Source organism: Engystomops pustulosus, chromosome 5 (genome assembly GCF_040894005.1).
Source record: "Engystomops pustulosus chromosome 5, aEngPut4.maternal, whole genome shotgun sequence".
In the NCBI taxonomy this organism is placed as follows: Eukaryota; Metazoa; Chordata; class Amphibia; order Anura; family Leptodactylidae; genus Engystomops; species Engystomops pustulosus.
Window position 1 is genome coordinate 62,017,448 of NC_092415.1, and position 20,858 is coordinate 62,038,305.

A 20,858-nucleotide genomic window follows, 5' to 3' on the forward strand; every position below is an offset into this window, starting at 1 on the left:
TTTCTATAACAGGAGATTTATTTCAGCAGCTCAGTCTTTGATTATGTTGGTTACAGTCACTTTCTTTCAATGTTTCTGTTACAGCATTGCCAGTACTGTTCTGTTCACACCTGCACTCACTTACAGCATTGCACACTTCCCAGCAATCTCCATCTCCCACCACTATGATAACCAGGAAACCTCCCAGCAGCACCCAATCCTAAAATGCTAACAACATTAATAATAACTGAAGACAACCCCCCCTACCCATTTCACAACAGATAGAAGGCTTGGCTAGCTCTACATATGTTACAACACATGCTGAGAGTTGTCTTACTCACTACAACAGTGTTCCCCAACCACCGGTCCATGGCCCAAGACCGGGCCATGGGACACCTGGTTCCAGGCCGCGCTGGACCTCTGTAAAAACAAACAAAAGAAAATATACTCACCTTCCCCATTCCCCTGCAGCAGTCTTCTCTCCCATTACTTAATTTCCATGTAAATGCACTGTTCTATAGTCGGTGTGCGAAGAGAAGACTGCTGCAGGGGAACAGGGAAGGTGAGTATTTTTTTTGTTTTTAGTTCAGCTGGGAAAGTAGAAGGTGGGGGGGCTTCTTCAGGAAATTGGACAATATAAGCTAGGCACACAGGGAGTTATGTGGGGCATGCAAACTTACATTTTTGGCTATGAAACAGAAACCAGACTGTATCCCCCCCACCTACTGGTCCCTGGAGAAAATATATGTTTACAGCCGGTCCCTGGGCAAAAAAAGGTTGGGGACCACTGCACTAGAAGGTTAGTCAATGACTAAATAATAGTAATAATAATTTAATTATATAGCGCCATCATATTCCACGGAGCTGAAAAATCATGGGGTACATATACAAATAAAACAAGGCAGTACAGAATTAAATAAATAGATAAATTATGTTGAATGAACCAGTCTCCAGCGCCTATCAATATGTACTGAAATCCAGGATGCATCAGTCTGCAGGGAAACCTGTTTAATTGCATCACGTGGTGAGGGATTACATAGACAGAAGTAGAAATCAGTGTAGGATTAGAGAAAAGAAAGTGAAAGTTACAAGCAGGTATGAAATGTGATAGGCCTGACAAGATGGGTTTTTAGGGCATGTTCGAAAGTTTGGTACTTTGGTATTAGGCTGATAGAACAAGGTAGTTCATTCCAGAGAATAGGTGCAGCTCAGGAGAAGTCCTGGAGGATCGAAGGGCAAGGGTTGGACGATAGGCTGGGATGAGGACAGAAAGGAAGGGAGGTGCAGACCTGTGCAGAGATTTATGGATGAGGGTGATACACCATTCTGGCTGCTACATTAAGAATAGATTATAGAGGAGAGAGTTTAGTAAGTGGAAGACTGATTAAGTAAGGAGTTAGGGTAGTTGAGACAAGAGTGAATCAACTAAGGTTTTAATTACTGATCAGTACAGGCATAAGTGATCTCATAGGTGATAATTTCCCTTATACAGATTTTTAACATGCAGATCCAGATGAAAAGCCATTACACATTTATTTAGAATTTGCTAATATATGCCTTCAGCTTCTTATATCCTATCTTCACTGAACTTCTGAAAGTACCACTGTCACTCAGAGTGCCATACTGTAGTATGGCAGTATATGATAGGATCGTACAGACAACTAAGGGTTAAAGTACCCTAGGGAGTCTGAAAAATAGTAAAAATAAAAAAAAGTTAAAAAAAATTATAATAAAAAAAACCTAAATTAATTCAAATCACCCCCCATTCCCTAGAACTGATATAAATATAACTAAACAGTAAAAATCATAAACACATTAGGTATCGTTGCGTCCGAAAATGCGATCTATCAAAATATAATAACGGTTTTTCACTGCGTTTAACCCCGTAACGGAAAATAGAGCTTTTTTGCCATTTTAAAAAATATAAAAGATTCTATAAAAAGTGATTGAATGGTCATACAGTCCTAAAAATAGCAGCATTGAAAATGTCATCAAAAGTCACAAAGAATGACACCACCCACAGCTCCATACACCGAAGAATGAAAAAGTTATTAGCTCCAGAAGATGGCAAAATCAAAAATGGCAAAAATAAATTTTTGTAAATGTATGAATACGTTATAAAACCTATACATATTTGGAATCCCCATGATCGCACTGACCCAAAGAATAAAGTAGAGATTTGGGGTCCACAGTGAAAGCCTTAAAATCCAAGCCCACAAGAAAACGGTGCAAATGTGTTTTTTCACGATTTTCACTGTATTTGGAATTTTTTTCCCGCTTCCCAGTACACGACATGGAAAATTAAATATCATCACTATGAAGTACCATTTGTTACTCAGAAAACAAGCCATCACACAGCTCTTTACATGGAAAAATAAAAAAGCTATAGATTTTTGAAGGTGGGCAGTGAAAAATGGAAGTGAAAAAACTAAAAAGGGCCAGGTCTTTAAGGGGTTAATCTTTAATTGTGGTAATATGAAAATTTTCTAAAGAGGCTACACAGAGCTGAGGCTACACGGCGTGGCTACTCCACCCCCTGTAGCCTCCTTGATCCTCCCACCAGATATCTTCAGCGCATGGCTATGAGGAGCTGCGCGCACTTGTCTGCGAAGCCGGCATTCTGTGCATGTGCATAATGCAGGCCGCCGGCTGCGTGGTCTTGGGTCCGAAGTCGGAGCTATTGCGCGGGCGGAGAATGCCAGCTTCGCGGACAAGTGTGCACAGCTCCTCGTAGCTGCGCGCTGAAGATATCTGGTGGGAGGATCAAGGAGGCTACTGGGGCGTGGAGTAGCTGCGCTGTGTAGCCTCAGCTATGGCTGCTCCACGCCCCAGTAGCCTCTTTAGTAAATGTACATAAGATTAAAAAAGATCAGGGGGACTAAAGGATTAGCCCTTAGAAAGGTTATCCTTACATACATTAGAGGCACCTACCACCGGATCTACCTTAATAGATAGATCCATGGTGGTAGGTTTCCTCTAAGTGGTTAATGTTGCCACGTCTGGGCTTATTTTTCGCAGAAGATGCCTTTTTCAGTGATACTATTTTGGGTTGACTATGCTCTATTGATGAAAATGTATTAACTTTTTTTTTGTTAAGGGGAGGTTGTAGAAAAAACATCAATTCTGTGATTTTTTTTAATGATTTTTACTGATGTATTTCAGGGTATCTGTGACAGGATTTTACAGGAATCTGCTATGGACAGCCCTGGGGTCTTAGATCAGACTCCAGAGTTGCCATAGCACCGGTTGGCAACCCCTGAAAACGCTGCTGGGGGCGCCAATCAGGCAGGGAATATTCTTGCAGGCATTCAAAGTAAAGGGAACCCGTCAACAGGTTTTAAGCCACTAAACTATTATTTCCCTAATGTTCTTTTATTTTAAATTTCATTCGTTTTCCAATAAATGATCTCCCCCAAAGTCAGACAAATACTGTATGACTTTTCTCACCGCATTTTCACATGAGATGAGAGTCAGGTTTAGTGTTTGCTGAGTGTCACTTCAGAAGCCCCTATCTTTGGTGGTATATTACCTAAAAACAAGCTGTCATATTAAAGTTAAAAAAACAATTTTTCAGATGAAATCAGGCATGGCTATAGTACTGGACAATCCGGATCTTGTATTTCCAACCCTGTATTTGACTGACTGTATCTTTGTTTCTGTAGCTCCCAATGCCACAAGTTTGGTGTGATCTGAAAGATGAGTTCCGTATTGTAAAGAATAAAACATAGTGTCATTTGGAAGCACACTTTGACCAGGATTCAGAGCTTCCACGATTCACTAACAACGTGCGTCCAATTTCCTGCATGTGTTGCTTCCCTGCTCAGGTCCGCCGGAGTTCACCATCTTCTTCCCGGTGCATGTAAGTGCATGTCTTGCGAAACAATTTTGAAAGTTAAATTCTGCGGTTTGTCCGAATCAGTTAGATTGTCCAACGGCCCGCCCCCTGATTAGTGTCACATTAAAGTCAGCGCCGATGCGCCACAATCCAATTGTGTGCGCCAAAAACCCCTGTGCAATTCAGGGTGAATCGTAAAAATTCGGGAAACCCAACGGAAATGCGTCCGACGGACCCTTAGTAAATGTGCCCCAGTGTGAAGCCCTCACGTATATCTGAAAACCTGGCTCTGGCAGAGAGGCTTGGTTGGCTTTCTGTGCTTTTCTACATTGATGTATTTCAATGAGGATTGTACGAGTATTTGTCCTCATCTAAATGTAATGTAGACTCCTTATTGATCGTAGAGCGTATAAATAGCGTTCTACAAATAAATAATAATAATTAAGTTAAATAAAGATTTTAAAAAAAGAAGGAAAGGGGACAGTGGCAACTCTCTAAATGGAAAAAAGGTAAGGAATGGAAAAAATGGAAAAGCTTTTAAAGCAGCTTTAAATTTTATTTAGAAATCACTTAATATACAAAAATGATGTGTTCTGGATCATCAAAATGATTTCTCTTTAAATAATTTTTATTGAGCCAAGTTAATTAGTTATAGACATGCAATAGGAACATGAATAGACTCATTTTCCATATATATGCATTTTAAATGTAATACAGAATAAAGGAGATAAAATATTAGTAACATAGCTACATAATACATAATAGTAACATAAATGATTTCCTCAGATTGAGTGACAGTGAGGTGGGTGGTTGGATTGTCTGGCCATTACTTGCACTTGGACATGTCCATCATTTTTTATGGTTTATTTGGTAGAACATACAGGTCACATGTGAATACCTTGTATCAATAGTATGGCTAGAAATTGCTTTTATGCCATTTTCTACACACTTCAGCCAGACGGTAAATGTATTTAGCCTGTGAATCTTCCCGGGTTGTGCATACTATCAGGTCTGGGTCATTCCCCTCAGCCTGATCTGCCCATTGCTCTGTCCATGGATTTGTGCAGTGCATTGTCCTGACCAGTGGGTGACAGCACCATAATGGCAGGATCATGGAGAGCACAAAGAGCCGGGCTGCTGCCTGTTTCCTAGAGACACCCGGCACTTCCTCGCAGTGGGGGCGGTGATTTTGAAGTCTGGCACTAGGAGAGTCCTCCTGTCCTGCTCTCACCCCACTCTCTCCTGACAAAGCCCGGCAGCGGGGGAGGACATGTATCTGCCCTGAGAATGGAGATAAAGGACTCGGGCAGTGTGGTCCTGACAGGATACCATTCTTACACCACCGCCAGGACCCCCAGGGCGGAGGAGAGTCCACTGCCAGGGGCGATGCCAGCCAGCCGCTCCCCTCTCACCATCAGGTAACACTTCATACAATCACATCGTACGATCATATGGGATCTGCTTCTGGAATGTGACAACTTGTGTAGTGATTTATTGATTCCAGCTCTTTAGGAAACTTTTCTGCTCTGTTGTGAAGTCATCTGTCTTGCTAGACACTGATAGTTATAGGACAGTGTACTGCTACAATGTATCAATGTGTATATAAGTGTAATTATAGGAAGGTGTACAACTACAATGTATCAATGTGTCTATGGGTACTATTATAGGAAAGCATATAGGTACAATGTGTCACTATGTCTACGAATACAGTTATATGAAAATATACAGTTACAATTTATCAATGCAGCTATGAGTACAGTTATAGGAGGAAAGTGTACAGCTACAATGTATCAATGTGTTTATAGGAACAGTTATAGCAAAATGTACAGCTACAATGTATCAGTGTGTACATGACTGTAGATATGGGAAACTGAACAGTTACAAAGTATCAATATGTCTATGAATACAGTTATAGGAAAGTATACAGTTACAATTTATAAATGCAGCTATGAGTACAGTTATAGGAGGAAAGTGTACAGCTACAATGTATCAATGTGTTTATAGGTACAGTTATAAGAAAGTGTACAGCTACAATGTATCAGTGTGTATATAAGTGTAATTATAGGAAAGTTTACAGCTACAATTCATGTGTTTATAGGTACAGTTATAGGAAAGTGTACAGATACAATGTATCAATGTGTTTATAGGTACAGTTATAGAAAAGTGTACAGATACAATGTATCAATGTACATTATCTATGAGTGCAGTTATAGGAGGAGAGTGTACAGATGCAATGTATCAGTGTGTACATGAGTGAAGTTATAGGAAAATGTACAGCTACAATGTATCAATATGTCTATGAATACAGCTTTAGTTTTACTGTTGAAAAGTATCAATGTGTCAATGAGAGTAGTTTTTGGAAACTGTGCAGCTACAATGTATCAATGTGTATATGAAAACTTAGCAGTTACTATATAGTAACTGCTACTGAACTAAGAAGTTGCACTGTATGTATACAGTGCAACTTTTCAGTTTTCAATAGTTTTCAATAGTTATATCCATGTTTATTATGGTGGCAGATTTTCAGTAAATTATCAGTTTTACTTTTGTGACTGTAAACTTGGTCAGTTGTAAAATTTTTATCATTTAGACTAGAATAACATGGCGACATTATAAGGGTTGTCCAGAATCCAATTTCAGTTTTGATAATACCACTGTAATGGATGTAAGATGGGTGATCTTTTTTATTTGTCTATTTATCTATCTTTCTAATGTATCTGTTTAATCAATCTAGTATAAAACAAATACAACGTGTGTAAATATGTAATCAAAGATAAACATAAACTCTATATAAATAGATCTGTGGGCATACCACATTAGCGCATAATATAGCACTCAGATTCACTTACATCTGTATATACTGTATATATCCTGCCAAAACATGATCCAGGCAGACCATTACCATAGTTTCAAACAGGAAACCAAAGTGAGTGACCGTCTGAGGAACACAAAGCCCCCTCTTCTGACTCTAGTTTAGCGGATAGTAGTCATAACGTCATGACTTTGTTTCCGTCTAAGAGAGTTGTTTATGCTTATCCCAGTAAGTGTGTGTGTATACATATATGTATATAAAGTGGATAAAGTGTTACAATCGGTTCTAAGAAATTAGAAATTGTGACTCAGAAAATTGTTATATTGATGCGTTGATAAATAACATATTTCGGAAGCCTTTGACATTAGTAAAAGAAAAAAAGATGACTATTGAGGAGTAACCACAAAGTGTCTCCAATTTCTAATCTTAACACACAACAGCTGTCTTGAAGTCATGGCTGGAACTTGCCATATGTGCTGTTAGGGATCAGCATCCACAGCTCCATAGAGGGTTATTAGCTCAGCATGTGGCCTCCTGGAATGTGAACCATACAAAGGGAATTACACTATATTTCATCAAATGTTCTGAAAATTAAACTCAAGGAAACCTGAGGCTTTGATCGGCTGGCTCCAGATGAAGTTTTCTTTACTGAACCTTGAAATCAAATACGAATGGGGTGACAATAACAAGGAATATTGAATAAGAATGAATGGAAGATATTAGGTACAAATAACTTTAAGCTAATAAATCTGTACATGTCATCATCATAGTTGTAGCCCACATGTTTAGCCACCGCTCAGTTCCTTCTACCCTGCCATGCTCTTATGGCTGGGGAAATGGATGACACAAGACCCACATTCTTGGAACCAGATGGGATCAGATTGGTTGGACCCCTCTTGATCTAGCAGATACCACCTGTATGGCGAAATATCCATTAGTAAAGGTGTCCAAATCTGGGGAAAAGGGATGTCAATATACCAAATGCTTGGTCCCCATTGAAATACACATGGGGGAGTCATGAGAAATATCAGAGAGCAAAACAGTTGTTTAGCCGACGTGTATAGGAGGAACAAAACATCTAAAAATGAAGCTCCCTTCACCTTTGTTGATGTTTTCTACAGGAGGAGTATTTGCATTTTTGTGTTTGAATTTGTGTTAACTTCTCTTGTTGGTCATCAGGCTTTAAGCCAGCCAGAAATGGTGAAGTTTTGCAAACCTAAGAATTGTATGTATAAAGTGTGTAGGTTTACCCAGAGTCCACAAGGGTATAACCCTTGTGTTTGATATTTTCAGAATAATATTCAAATATGTTCTGTTGTAAAAGGATTTTGTAACGTCCGTGCCTAAACGTCACTCTATCTGCAGTTGGCAGAATAGATGGCATTAATTTGTGTGTGAACTGTGGTTTACTGCTTGTTTTTGATTAGATGAGCCACATCCTACTCCTTGCATTTCAGCCTGCCCAGCAGGGGTTACTAGCCTGATGGACAGTTCCCCCAGTGTGGAGGCATGTCCGGGAATGGCCTTACATACCTGCCTATTCCCATCATACCTGGCTGGTTATTTCAAGGCTTACCTGTGTATCTAGTGCTCATGCTATCTTGTTTGGTATTCTGTGTTTTGTATCCGATTCTGTACCGTTGCAGCCATCTTGGTTTTGACCTGGCTTGTTTTTATCTCCACTTGTCTGCCTGGATCTTGACCTGACCTGTATATACCCGCTTGATCTTGACTTGACCTGTGTCCTGTGCACCAGTGTGAACACTGGTCTATTCCTGTATTCCGGTTATTTGTCCGTTCCACCATCCAGCAGCTGCCAGACAAAGTAAATCTTTCCTGTCATGTTGTAGGGTCGCTCAGGGACTGTCATTTAGGTTCCTGATAGTGGGTTTGCCCTTATAATGGTGGTTTATCTAATTTAGACAGGGCCTTAGCCTGCAGGGACGTCGCAGGGTGACTTCGCCACCACTTACCTAGTCTGACAGCTAGCGCCAAGCCTGGTTGTGGTTGCGCGGTTTGCTGGACAGGTGCTGCCAAATTTACAATCTTTCATTGACTTTTTTGAATTTTTAAATTCTATTACACAGTTATGTTACAGTTTATCCTATCAACGAACTGCATGGGACTTCTAAAATTTGTTCATAAAATACATTTATACCAGTACGTCAACTGCAACATACAAAGTGCAGTAAATATTACTACATATAGAAGGTCTTACTGCCCCTGAGCTACATGAGGTGACAGGAGCAGCTGTCAGGATATTCTATACCAGTCGGCTTCACAGATTTATTTAAGTCAAACTCAGATGAAAAACAGTTGACATTTTGCAGGACATAAATATTTGAGATATTCTTCTTTATAGTCCTCATTTGCACCTATATTTTTGCATAGTTTATTGCAATATTCTATAATAAACAACCTAAAAAAAAGTAGAGTATAATACAGACGGTCCCCTACTTAAAGACAGAGCCCACTGGCCACTTTGAAGTCTGATGAAGATCTCTGGATGCTTTACACTAGTCCCAGTCTGCAATAATCAGCTGTGAAGTGTCTGTAATGAAGCTTTATTGATAATCCTTGGTCCAATTACAGCCCAAAATTTTGAAACTCCAATTGTCACTGGGGCCAAATTTTTTTTTTGGTCTGGATCTACAATAATAAAATATACAGTTTCGATTTCCATACAAATTCAACTTAAGTATGTAAACCAGGGACTGCATGTACAATAATAGGAACCAGTTACTACTACTATTATGTAGTTTATTTCTTCTTGATTTTTCTGAAAATTTACAACAGATTTTTACAAGGGTCCATAGAGTATGAACCTAACTATAGATGGGCAAACCCAATAGGTACTGTACTGTAACATACTGTAAAAAGATTTTACCAACAACAAAACATGCCAAACATCATGTACTGACATAGTTTATGATCCCTCATCATTATGCTGAAACTGCGAATAATTCAAAACAGGATTTTTATGATATCAAAATCTGGATGTGGAGGCCATACAACCAGAACTCTTTGTCAGCTGTAAGTAGCAGTCACAGGACTTAACTGAGTCTCAGTTTATTACACAAAATTAATTAATCATGACAGACAATCAAAAAATACCCCTGAGTAAGTCGTTTTGATACAACGAAACGCGTGGGGAGTCCGTCACCCCTGTCCACCTGTGCCTTCCTTGACTGCCCAAAGGTTCGCCGGCTATAACCTATTGATTGTAGCTATTCTTCCTCTCCTCGGTACCCATCCTTGTTCCTGTCATGCTTACCTTGTAGCAATACTTTCTCTCTTATTGGCCCCCGAGGTTGGTACAATTTATCTGGTATGTTTACATCATTAGAGGACCTTACTTTACTTTTTTGCATTGAGCAATAGAGCATTTTATTTCACTATTGGGCAGTCAGGCAGGCCTTGCATCACTCATTCAGTGTTGGTCAGGGGGTTGTTTACAGTTCACTAAACTGGGTGACTGTATGAATTCATGTACATAGTATTTTTAAGTGATTTTAAATGTGTGTATTTTTTGATTGTCTGTCATGATTAATTAATTTTGTGTAATAAACTGAGATTCACGTTTTGTACCGCATATGAGCCTTTGAATGCATTTTTTTCTTGTGGTATTTTCATGTCATTATCTGTGCATTGGCTCAAATACTATCTGGCTGTGCTACACCCCTCCTTGTGATTACAGGACTTAACTGAGTGTTGCTTCTGCTTCACAGGTCAGTGATATGACATGACCTGTGTGCCTCTCAGTCCCATTCAGGTTAATGCAGGTAAGCTGCAATACCAAGCACAGCCACTGTACTATCTATGGCTCTTTGCTAAGTAAGAAATTAGAAAACTGAAGCACCGAACAGTACATATTACTGGTTAATAAAGATGCCGGTATTCATGGTCTTTTAAGAGACTGCAGTAACACCCGTGTATAGGAGTAATTCTGTCTTATTTTTTTCTTAAAACCAAACTTAACAGGTGAAATGAATGATTTACTGCACAGTATAGAAGAAACGGGCATGGTTCAGCTTGTTAAGACATGGCTGGTTGTGACATTGTGGGGCACATGTATCATAGTTTTTCAGCTGCCACTTTTTGAAGATACCTGGAGTTGGCCAACTTTAATGGGTATTCTCATCTGGCTATTCACATTCTGTTTAATTAATCTGCTATGTATAAACATTTCTTCAATTTAATGTTATTAAAAAAAAATTTACCCGTGTGAAGATAATTTCTCATAAATGTAGTCATATAGTCTCTTAGAAACGAGACTGGCTCCTTGGATACGACCACCTCTGCTGGAGGGATTGCGCAAAGAAACAAAAAGGTTTTTCTATATTAAATGTCTCGGAGTTACTGCAGGTCCCACAGCCATCCTGTGATAATGATTGCTGAATCCAGCGGGTCAGGCAGAACTCTATAGGGCATATCTGGCCATTGCTGCCAAAATGTGAGGTGGTCGTATCCAAGGAAGCTATCTCGTTTCTAAAGACCAACATGGCTACATTTATGAGAAATTATATTCACACAGAAACATTTTTTTAGATAACATTAAATTGAAGAAAAGTTTTATATCTGGCAAATTAATTAATTTAAATGTAAATGCTAAGATGGGAATACCCCTTTACTCATTGCAATGTATCTTACGTTTTTTCCCTTTGTGATACATGTGATGAGTTGCTGTTTAGTCTCACTTTTGAGACTTTTTGTGATGTGCAACTTTTTAGTCTCAAATAGTTGTTTACATAAAGTAAGTCTAGATTCAGCATGCTCTGTTTTGGGACTTATTAGGCGCAAGAATGGGACAATTCCAAGCCCAAAAGTCGCACAAGTTGAACAAACATCCGGCACACTGCATTACATCCTGGAGGCAGCAAACTTTGGTATGCTGTTCGATTGTGCACCTAAAAAGTTGAACAAAAAAAAGAAAAAGGAAGCAATAGGAGTGATACATGTCCCCCTATATGCCTAAGATTTAGGAAAAAGAAAAATGGTTCTATCACAACTAAAAGGTGATATAATAGTTAAATGGTTATAATAATGTTGCATATCCCTATTTTGCTGACATAATTTCTTAACTAGGTTTGAGGCATAAGGTCAGTGGCAGCTGTACTCTACAACATTAAGGATCTTACTAACACCACAGCTCTGAGTCAAATATAGGTAGCAGTATTTGACAGAGAGATGGCGTTGATAAATCAAGACCAGATTCTCACTTACTGTATGAGAATAAAATGTTAGGCTGTTTATATAGTATAAACAGCCCAAACACTTGTCATCTAAAGACCTAGCAGTATTTACTGCATCTTACAGACTACATTTTACAAGGATGTTTATTAAAAGTCCTTCCAAACAAGTGCCCTCTATCCCTGTATATTCCCAGTGTTGTCTATGGATATTTATGTTTCCATGGTTCCATACCTTGCATAGTACGTCATGCAATATTATTCTTTATATTGAATTTCTATCAACCCTCCGAAGCTATTTTGTAGTCATGGGACAAGCACAACTTTTTCATTGTCTAGATATTACGTCCCTGTAATGGACCTCAATCCTAGTCATCAGTATGCCAGAAAATGAAAGGTTTGATTCTCCAGCTGGAGAATGCATTGAAAGGTGACAACACACGTGTACAACTATCTATTTTCTTCTATAGGGGTTCTGAAACCAACAAGGTGGCTAGTGACCCCTCCTTTTCTCTTCACCTGAATGCAGAGACTAGCTCACCAGACAGGAAAGGATTGATGGGCCCTTTGTTTACTAGAAAGGTGTACTACCAAGAAAGCATGCACCCTTATCTGTCAGACATCTATAGAGATGGGGATATGTCATAAATGTCAGGTATGAAAATCCCCCTTTAACAGAAACGGAGCCATTTTTATTGTTACTGCAGTGGTTCAGCTTTGGAGTTTATCACAGAGCCATTTTCATGTTTGCACTGTGTCTGGTATACATGTTGGTTCTTTTGCACAGGCCACTAACAAGGGGCCGCAAAAAAAAGAGGACAACAAAAATATTTTTGTGCAAGCGTCCTTAGTCCCAGCGTTCTGTAAAGAGGAATGATCTAGTGATATACTGCTGATGGGAAATAAAATTACCTGCTGTCGCCCTGCTGGGGTACTGTGCTTTGGGGCAGCAGTCACATCAACCTTAAAATACGACTTCTCGCAGCTGCCCTACTCTATTATTAGGAGACGCTGCACTTAATAGGAAATTCAGGTTTATGTGTAATCAACATTTATTAGGGAAGACATAACATGAAACAGTACAAGCAGGTGATGGCAGTACAAGGCTGATCGCACAGAATCCAAAACATCTAAGATCATATGCTCAGCATAAGTTGGGGATAAGAGTCGAAGCATAATACAGCGAGTAAGAAACCCCAAAATGCCATCCCAGACATAGTAACTATTAGAATGTAGAACAATTCAACAAAGAAAATAAAAAATACAAGGAGACAATCATAGGTGTATAAAAAGGGAAAAAAGTAGGGGTGTGAGGAGGGTGTGGGGTGTTCATGAGAATTGGCAGGGGCTATGGCGCACTCTGCCTATGACAGAAGAAAAGGAAATCCAGGTTTATATGCGGCAGGAAACCAGTTATCAAGAAGAAACTTGAGTTACAAAGCTTATTGCGGGTGTTATCCCGCAGATCGCATGGGTGCCACCATCTTGGTGATGATCGTTGCTGCCCGTGATGTCTTCGGGGAGCAACAATCAGTTGCCATGACAGCCTCGGGTCTTCCATTTCATTTCATTACAATGTGTGATTTGATAATAGTCATTATTATGAAATTATTTTATATATTATATTATTAATGTATTTCCTACCTTTACAGTTATATTATATTATTGGGACCTAAAACACAGACGTATAGTAGTGAAGTTCTTCTGGGTGTGAGAATAAGACTTTCCCAGATCCAGCACCCATACAGTTCATTGTAAGTTTTTCCAAAAGGAGTGACAAGAAGTGTGGTTGGAGCTAGGGATGTCTCATTGTTCTCATTTGATCTCCCACACCCCAAACCTCAAGTTAAAAAAGAGATGAATGTTTGTGGTGAACTCTACAGACACATTTCCATTGTTGTACAGTTGGAACATTATTGGCTTCTTAGCAAAGGTATGAAATGGGAACGGGTCTTGTATCTATTACATCTTCTCATTAAAGTCCATATCTTGACCTAGCCCCATTAATATTGTACTGTGACCCCCATCTGATAAAAATCTATTTCATCTGTGTCTTTGTAAACTGTAGAAGCTTTTGTTACTGCATATGAATCAATGAGGAGGTTCTTGTGTTGTACATGAATGAATGACTGCTACTGCTAGATTACACAGGCAGAGGGAGGAGGGAGAGGTTATGGGAGGGGGAGACATATCTGTTCTATGTACAGTATAATGCAAACTTGGCCATTGTACGGCCCATGTAGTATACACTGTATATACCCATGGCAGAGGATCCCCAAATTCAGGTGTGAAAAACTTGTTGCATCATTCCCAAGAAGACTCATGGCTGTACTAGCCCAAAAGGTGCTTCTACTCAATGGGATTATCATTATTCTCCTCTAATCTTCAACACACTAAACCGCAAGTAAAATGGGATGAATGTTTGTGGTGTATTCTATCAAAAGACACATTTTATATTTAGTTTGGAAATCTGAACAGTGGTCGTACAATTGGAACACAAAATCATTTCCTTGGTTGCATTTTTGTAACTTGTCTTTAACTTTTTGTGAAGAGTTTATCACTCATACTCCATTCATTTCCATGTTTCAAGAGCTCATTACCCTGCATAAATGATGTGATCGGATGATAAACCGCCATTTCTATGCTTGGCGGGTGATCTCTGGTACAGTTACAAGCAATGACCATCCCTAAAAATGCTTGTTCACAGAAACTGGCCTGATAATCTGCCTGTGTAAAATACTGTTGTGTATTTTATTTACCAGACATGTCTTTTCCTGAAAAAAGTATCATCTGAAGGATCCTCTGTGTATAAATGGATACAACTTAACTGAATATATCTTTTACTATTCAGTAAAATATTCTGATTAGGGGCCACTAAGGTTTACAAGAGATATTGATACTTGTTAGTCCTGATGTTTTATAACAGTATTTTGGTTGGATTTTATCTTAGGGAACCGTTCCGCAGATTCATGTTGCTACCCCAACCACTGATAAAACTGAAATGATGTAGCTGTTAAGTCTGAGAATTCTTCCTTATAACCTAGTGAAAATGGTTATAATTATTATGTACCATCATTTATTGAACAGTTTTATGAGCAATTGTCTGAAGGTAAAGAAGTGAATAAACATACCATTACCCTATAATTATATTGTAATCTAATAACTATATCAGGGAATGTCCAGGATTGCTCCTAGTCAATCTCTTTATTACCTAGATTATTTATTAAGTCCTTTGCTTTATCAGTCAGTTATTATGTTCACTGTAAACCTATACACTTGTCCTCACTGAAACTGAGAAGTGCATCTCAGACCAAATATGTGAATAATGTTGTCATAGGTCATCTGAGGAGGGTACAGAATTGATGTTCACTCTATATATGGATGTGTGTATGTATTGAGACATAACTTGAAGGTGCCAAGCCCCAATGCAAAATATGTACACTCCAACCTAAAAAATGTCATTACCAGGGCCAGATTGAGGGTGGTGGATGCCCATGGGCATCCACAGTGAACGCTCAGAGGAGGCCAGAGATAGATGCCATACCATTGCATCTGTCTCCAATAGACTAATGGCATCCGCTAAGTGCATACTGTTCTGTCCAGGAGCAAGTAGGATGGAAAAACGCAGCCTGCTTTATCATCCAGTGTTTCCCGTTTAATGTAAGACGGTAGATGTTCTCCTTATGGAGAGATTGCCAATTAAGGCCACTTTAAAGGTGTGTGGAGACCTATAGCCATGGATGCTCCACTGGGGAATTCTGGGAAGTATGCAAATATGTTTTCCAAGGTGGTAAATGGAAAACAATGCCTCCTTTTGCTACTTTGAAAGGCAGCCCCCTTAACACCAAGTATAACCTACAAGAAGTCTAAAGATATGGTGTGGTATTAAGTCAAACCTGTATATATATTCCAGAAGGAACAGACTCCCAACTGTAGCCAGCACTGTTTCAACCTAGTTGGTCTCCTCAGTACAGCGTAGGGAACTGGATTGGTTGTGTGAGAGGCTATTGATTAGGGTCAGGTGGTAGGTGTTCTCCTTATGAAGAGATTGCCTATAAAAGGCATGTGGGGACTTAAAGCCATAGAACAGCGCTGTTCCTTCTTGAATAGATATACTGATTTGGCTTAATCCCACATTATGTTTTTAGACTTCTTGTAGGTCATACTTGGTGTTAAAGGGGGCTGTGTAAAGTTCAGCGTATACGCTGGGAGCGTAAAGGTAATGTAAATGTATCCTAAAGATGATTTTCATATTCCTGGTATCATGGCTTTCTCCTGTAATGTGGTACCTGACTGCTGCAGCCAGTCATTGGCTACAGAGCTCAAATGCCTTTTACAGGATAGTAGATGGGCTAATAGAAACCATTGTTATCTGAACAATCTGTACTTTTTTGTCCATAAAATTAGAAAAATGGGAAATCAAAATGTTGATCTTTTAAGGCCCAGTTCCAATAGTTCTTTTGTGTTTTGCCATGTGAGACTAAACCATATGAAACTATACAACTGCCAATGTTTATAGCTATATACTATTCTTCTATATGATAGGGTTGCACACATGGCGTCTCTGTCAGGAATTTTGTAGCAGTTGAGCATGTAGTCATCTGTGTTTTCATAGAAAGCTGATGTGGGGGTCTCCCATTTCTCTGATGATCCTCGTGATACATACACATGCAGGGATGATGGAAAATGTCAGTATATTCTTTGATCCTTTCACTCAATGAATAATTGGCCAGCTGCCTCGTCTATCATAACAGAGTCAGCTATCTTTCATTAAATGAGGGTTGGAGTTACCCACAAAAATGCGCACATTAAGAAAAGAGGCCTCTGCCCTTCTTGAAAGAATCTTAACAATTTACAAGGTAAATGAAAACTATCCTGGCTTGGATGGAACCTAATAAAGTCCATGTTTTATGGCTGGAAAAACATATTTTAAGCGTGTGTAAATTGTAGTGTAGAGTATGAGAAATACTTATTACCTTAACATTGTAAAGTGGGACCAGCAGCAGGAAGCTAAATCAAGCAATAACTTATTACAGTGTTTGTCAGGGGATGGTACAAAACCCTAATAGAAGCAAATAAATCATCGAAAAAAGTTACCTTCATTCACCTGTTAAATCCCCTGCTGCTTTGTGTATATTGTCAATATTCTGATGATGGTTCTTATGGATCTTTGGTTACTTTGCTGCAATATCATGCTGTCCAACCTCCTACCTGCTGCAGAGGTATCATGCTGTCCAACCTCCTACCTGCTGCAGAGGTATCATGCTGTCCAACCTCCTACCTGCTGCAGAGGTATCATGTTGTCCAACCTCCTACCTGCTGCAGAGGTTTCATGCTGTACAACCTCCTACCTGCTGCAGAGGTATCATGCTGTCCAACCTCCTACCTGCTGCAGAGGTATCATGCTGTCCAACCTCCTACCTGCTGCAGAGGTATCATGCTGTACAACCTCCTACCTGCTGCAGAGGTATCATGCTGTCCAACCTCCTACCTGCTGCAGAGGTATCATGCTGTCCAATCTCCTACCTGCTGCAGAGGTATCATGCTGTCCAACCTCCTACCTGCTGCAGAGGTATCATGCTGTCCAACCTCCTACCTGCTGCAGAGGTTTCATGCTGTCCAACCTTCTACCTGCTGCAGCGGTATCATGCTGTACAACCTCCTACCTGTGGCAGCAATATCATGCTGTACAATCTCATACTTTCTGCAGCAATATCTTGCTATATAACCTCCTACCTGCTGCAGCAATAGTATGCTGTTCATTCTGATACCTACTTGGCAACATAATACTGTACATCCTTATGCCAGCTGCAGCAATAGTATTCTGTACATCTTTATGCTTGCTGCAGCAGTAGCCTGCTTTACATCCTCATACTTGCTGCAGCAACAGTATGCTGTACATGCTAATGTATCTTGCTATATAACCTCCTACCTGCTGCAGCAATAGAATACTGTACATCCTCATACCTGCTGTAGCAACCACATACTGTACATCCTTATACCAGCTGCAGCAATCACATACTGTACATCCTTATACCAGCTGCAGCAATAGCATACTGTACATCCTCATACCTGCTGCATCAATAGCATACTGTACATACTTATACCAGCTGCAGCAATACCATATTGTACATCATCATACCAGCTGCAGCAATAGCATACTGTACATACTTAATATCATCTGCAGCAATACCATAATGTACATCCTTATACCTGCAGCAGCAATAGCCTTCTGCATATCTTCATACCGGCTGCAGCAATAGCACACTGTACATTCTTATATCTACTGCAGCAGTTCACAGTTTTGAATACCATTTGTATGTATGACACATTGATGTGGTGCATCAGTCATATGGATGTTTATGACATCACATAAATCGGCAGATTCACATGGTTATTTCAAACATTTTTCTTTCTGTGTTCTTTAATTAAAAAAAGTCCAATTTTACCCCGTTGACTTCTTTAAAATCCCAAACCCTTACACACACTTTTTCAAGACATTGGGGGAGATTTATTATAGCTTTATATGGCAAATGTCAGGCATACAAATCTTGGAAAAGCATCCTATCTAGGCTCCCGACACAGATTTCAGTAGTATTTTGGAGCTATTAGCACAAAACTTTTGACAAAACCGCTGGGGCGGGGGGCAAGGTGGGCAATGGCAGGGATGCCAGCCAAATTTACTGTAACTTCTTCCAAAATATTATTGGTGCAGGTTATAGCTGAAATCTTTTCAAGGTCAGAACAAGAATAGATTTAAACTCCAGTGCACGAGCGGCGTACCAGAATTACTAAAACCTCTGAACCTTTTAGTAATTGTCGAGTGTATAGATGAAACCATTACATTTTTGGGTCAATGCGTTTTGTGATGTCTCTGTTTACAGTTCGTATAGGCTGGAAATTCATTTGCTGTTTTCACGTTGATATAGTTTGGCCGTTTAAGAATGGACGTTTATTAAAAATATATTGTTCTATGTTGTTTTCTACAGTCTTACATTCATATTCCAGTTTGTTTACATCCCAGGAAGATTGACTTGTTTTTCAGCTAAAATTACGTGTATGTTTTCATTTGTGTGTTGTAACTTCAAAATTCACCTACTGACCCTCATTGTGGCTGCAGCTACAGTGTTTTTCATAATTTTTCCAGCAATGCCGCCAAAACAATGAAAGTTCAGTAAGACCTTGAAAATCATTTCTGTTGTAGCATTTAGTTACCTCTCTCTAATGGCAGAGATTATACAGGATATAAAATTTATGTAAGTACATTCCCTGTCTTTTATAGATTCCTTTATTCTTGCCTAATAAAGAGCGTTCCCGGTGCACACGTTTTGCTCTTCCTGCCGTCTTCTTTAGTGGCCATTATGTCATATGACTTTAAAAAATATATTTATGAGTAAAATCATCTGTGAGTTGGGCACTTAGTATGTTATTAAACAAGAGGAGCAGGAACTGGATGTTTGACTTGGCACAGAATATCAGCCAAGCTTTGCCAAAAGGGGGTAAGCTTAAATATGAAAATGCTACACAATAGGATTCTGCCATTTTTCTTCCTCTGGCAACATGACAGATTGTTTGTAGTTCATATAGAAGTATAGGTAGAATTTTTCATACAAAAATAAGGATGTTTTGTATAAAATGTTCATTAAACAACTATCGGCTTCTGGGTCACATATAAGCTAAATATATACCCTATAGGTATTTCAGCACAAAATAGCTGTTAAAAACCATACTCGGCTATAAAAAATAAAGTCTATTAAAAATAAACTCAGCGCTCACCTTTTTCACGTCCTCCGTAGGTACTCTTCTTCAATTCTATGATGTCAGATGCTTGCCAATATAATTGTTTGTATGCAGGCAGTGACAGGTCCATGTGCAATGGCCGCAGACACAAAAGGATGTTAGCAAGCAGACCTGTCACTGTCTGTCACTGCTGGACCCACAGGAATCAAGAAGATGACCTGCAGGTGGCGTCGGAAAGGTGAGTACTGAGTTTATTTTTTCTTATGTGCTGGGCATACTGGGGGCAAGCTATATAGTGGGGGGCACAGGGCTGGCTGACTATATACTGGGGGCAGGGGGCTGGCTTTCTATATACTGGGGGCTGGGGATGTCTGGCTATACACTGGGGGAGGAGCAGGGGGCTTAATAGCTATATACTGGGTGGAGACTGTGACTAATGCATTTCCCATCCTAGGCTTATACTTGAATCAATTGGTTTCCACAGTTTTTTGTGGTAAAATTAGGTGCCTGTGTCGCTTACATTTGAATATTGTAACGGGATTAGCTCTGGGATCGCCGTCTCCTGGGATAGACGGGCACTTTTTGGCACAACGCAGTCACAGTCCACTCCAGACAAGTTGGGTGCAGCTGGTCTCAACCAGTTTTATTAACTTCAAGCAGGAAAATGGCAAAACAAAAACAATACAGAAATAAAATTCTAGGCCGTCTGGCCACTAACTATACAATACAGTAGTTTCCTCACTACCAAGAAACTGTACCTACTGTACAGCTTCCCAACCACAGCATACAGCAATTGGCAACTCACATAAGGTTTTTCCCAGGAGCAGAGAGAGAGCGGCTCCTCTTGTGCAGCTTCTGACTTTTGAAAGTAACATCTCAGAGCTGCTGGTGATTAGCCCCAATCACCTCAAACACCTGGAGTGGCTGAGCAGAGTAGGGACCAAGCCCTACACTCCAAACTGCAGCAGCCAGGTCTTCCAGATCAGGTTTTGCCTCCCTAGATAGTGTAGGACAGAAACCTAGGGGAAACATACACACCATTTAACACTTTTCCCCTGGTCCTGTCACAATATACACATTAAGTTTCCTAGATAATAAGTATATCTTTGAAAATAGTTATTAAAGACAATCACAGCAATCTTCAAATGTATCCGTTTTAAAGGAAATGTGGTTAGGGAAAGGCCCAAGTGTCAAATGGGCAAAAGGAAAAATCTCAGCACAATATTCGTATTATTGGTATGGGGTCTCCCTATAGCTGTCTTTTTTTCTGAATAATTTAAAATTCTGTAATCTGTCATTGTAT

General features: G+C 39.6%; 1 protein-coding gene across 4 annotated transcripts in view; it reads left to right on the plus strand.

The window, feature by feature from the left end:
- ARHGAP28 (Rho GTPase activating protein 28) overlaps positions 1–20,858 on the plus strand; it is a 179,535-nt gene that overhangs the window by 86,671 nt on the left and 72,006 nt on the right. The window contains exon 1 of one of the 4 annotated variants that reach the window (XM_072152195.1): positions 4,965–5,232. The exons of the other annotated variants lie outside the window; for them this stretch is intronic. Coding sequence (XP_072008296.1) covers positions 5,102–5,232 — 131 coding nt within the window. The 5' untranslated portion in view covers positions 4,965–5,101. Of the gene's footprint in view, positions 1–4,964; positions 5,233–20,858 lie in introns of those variants that run through there. 4 annotated transcript variants of the gene reach the window in all.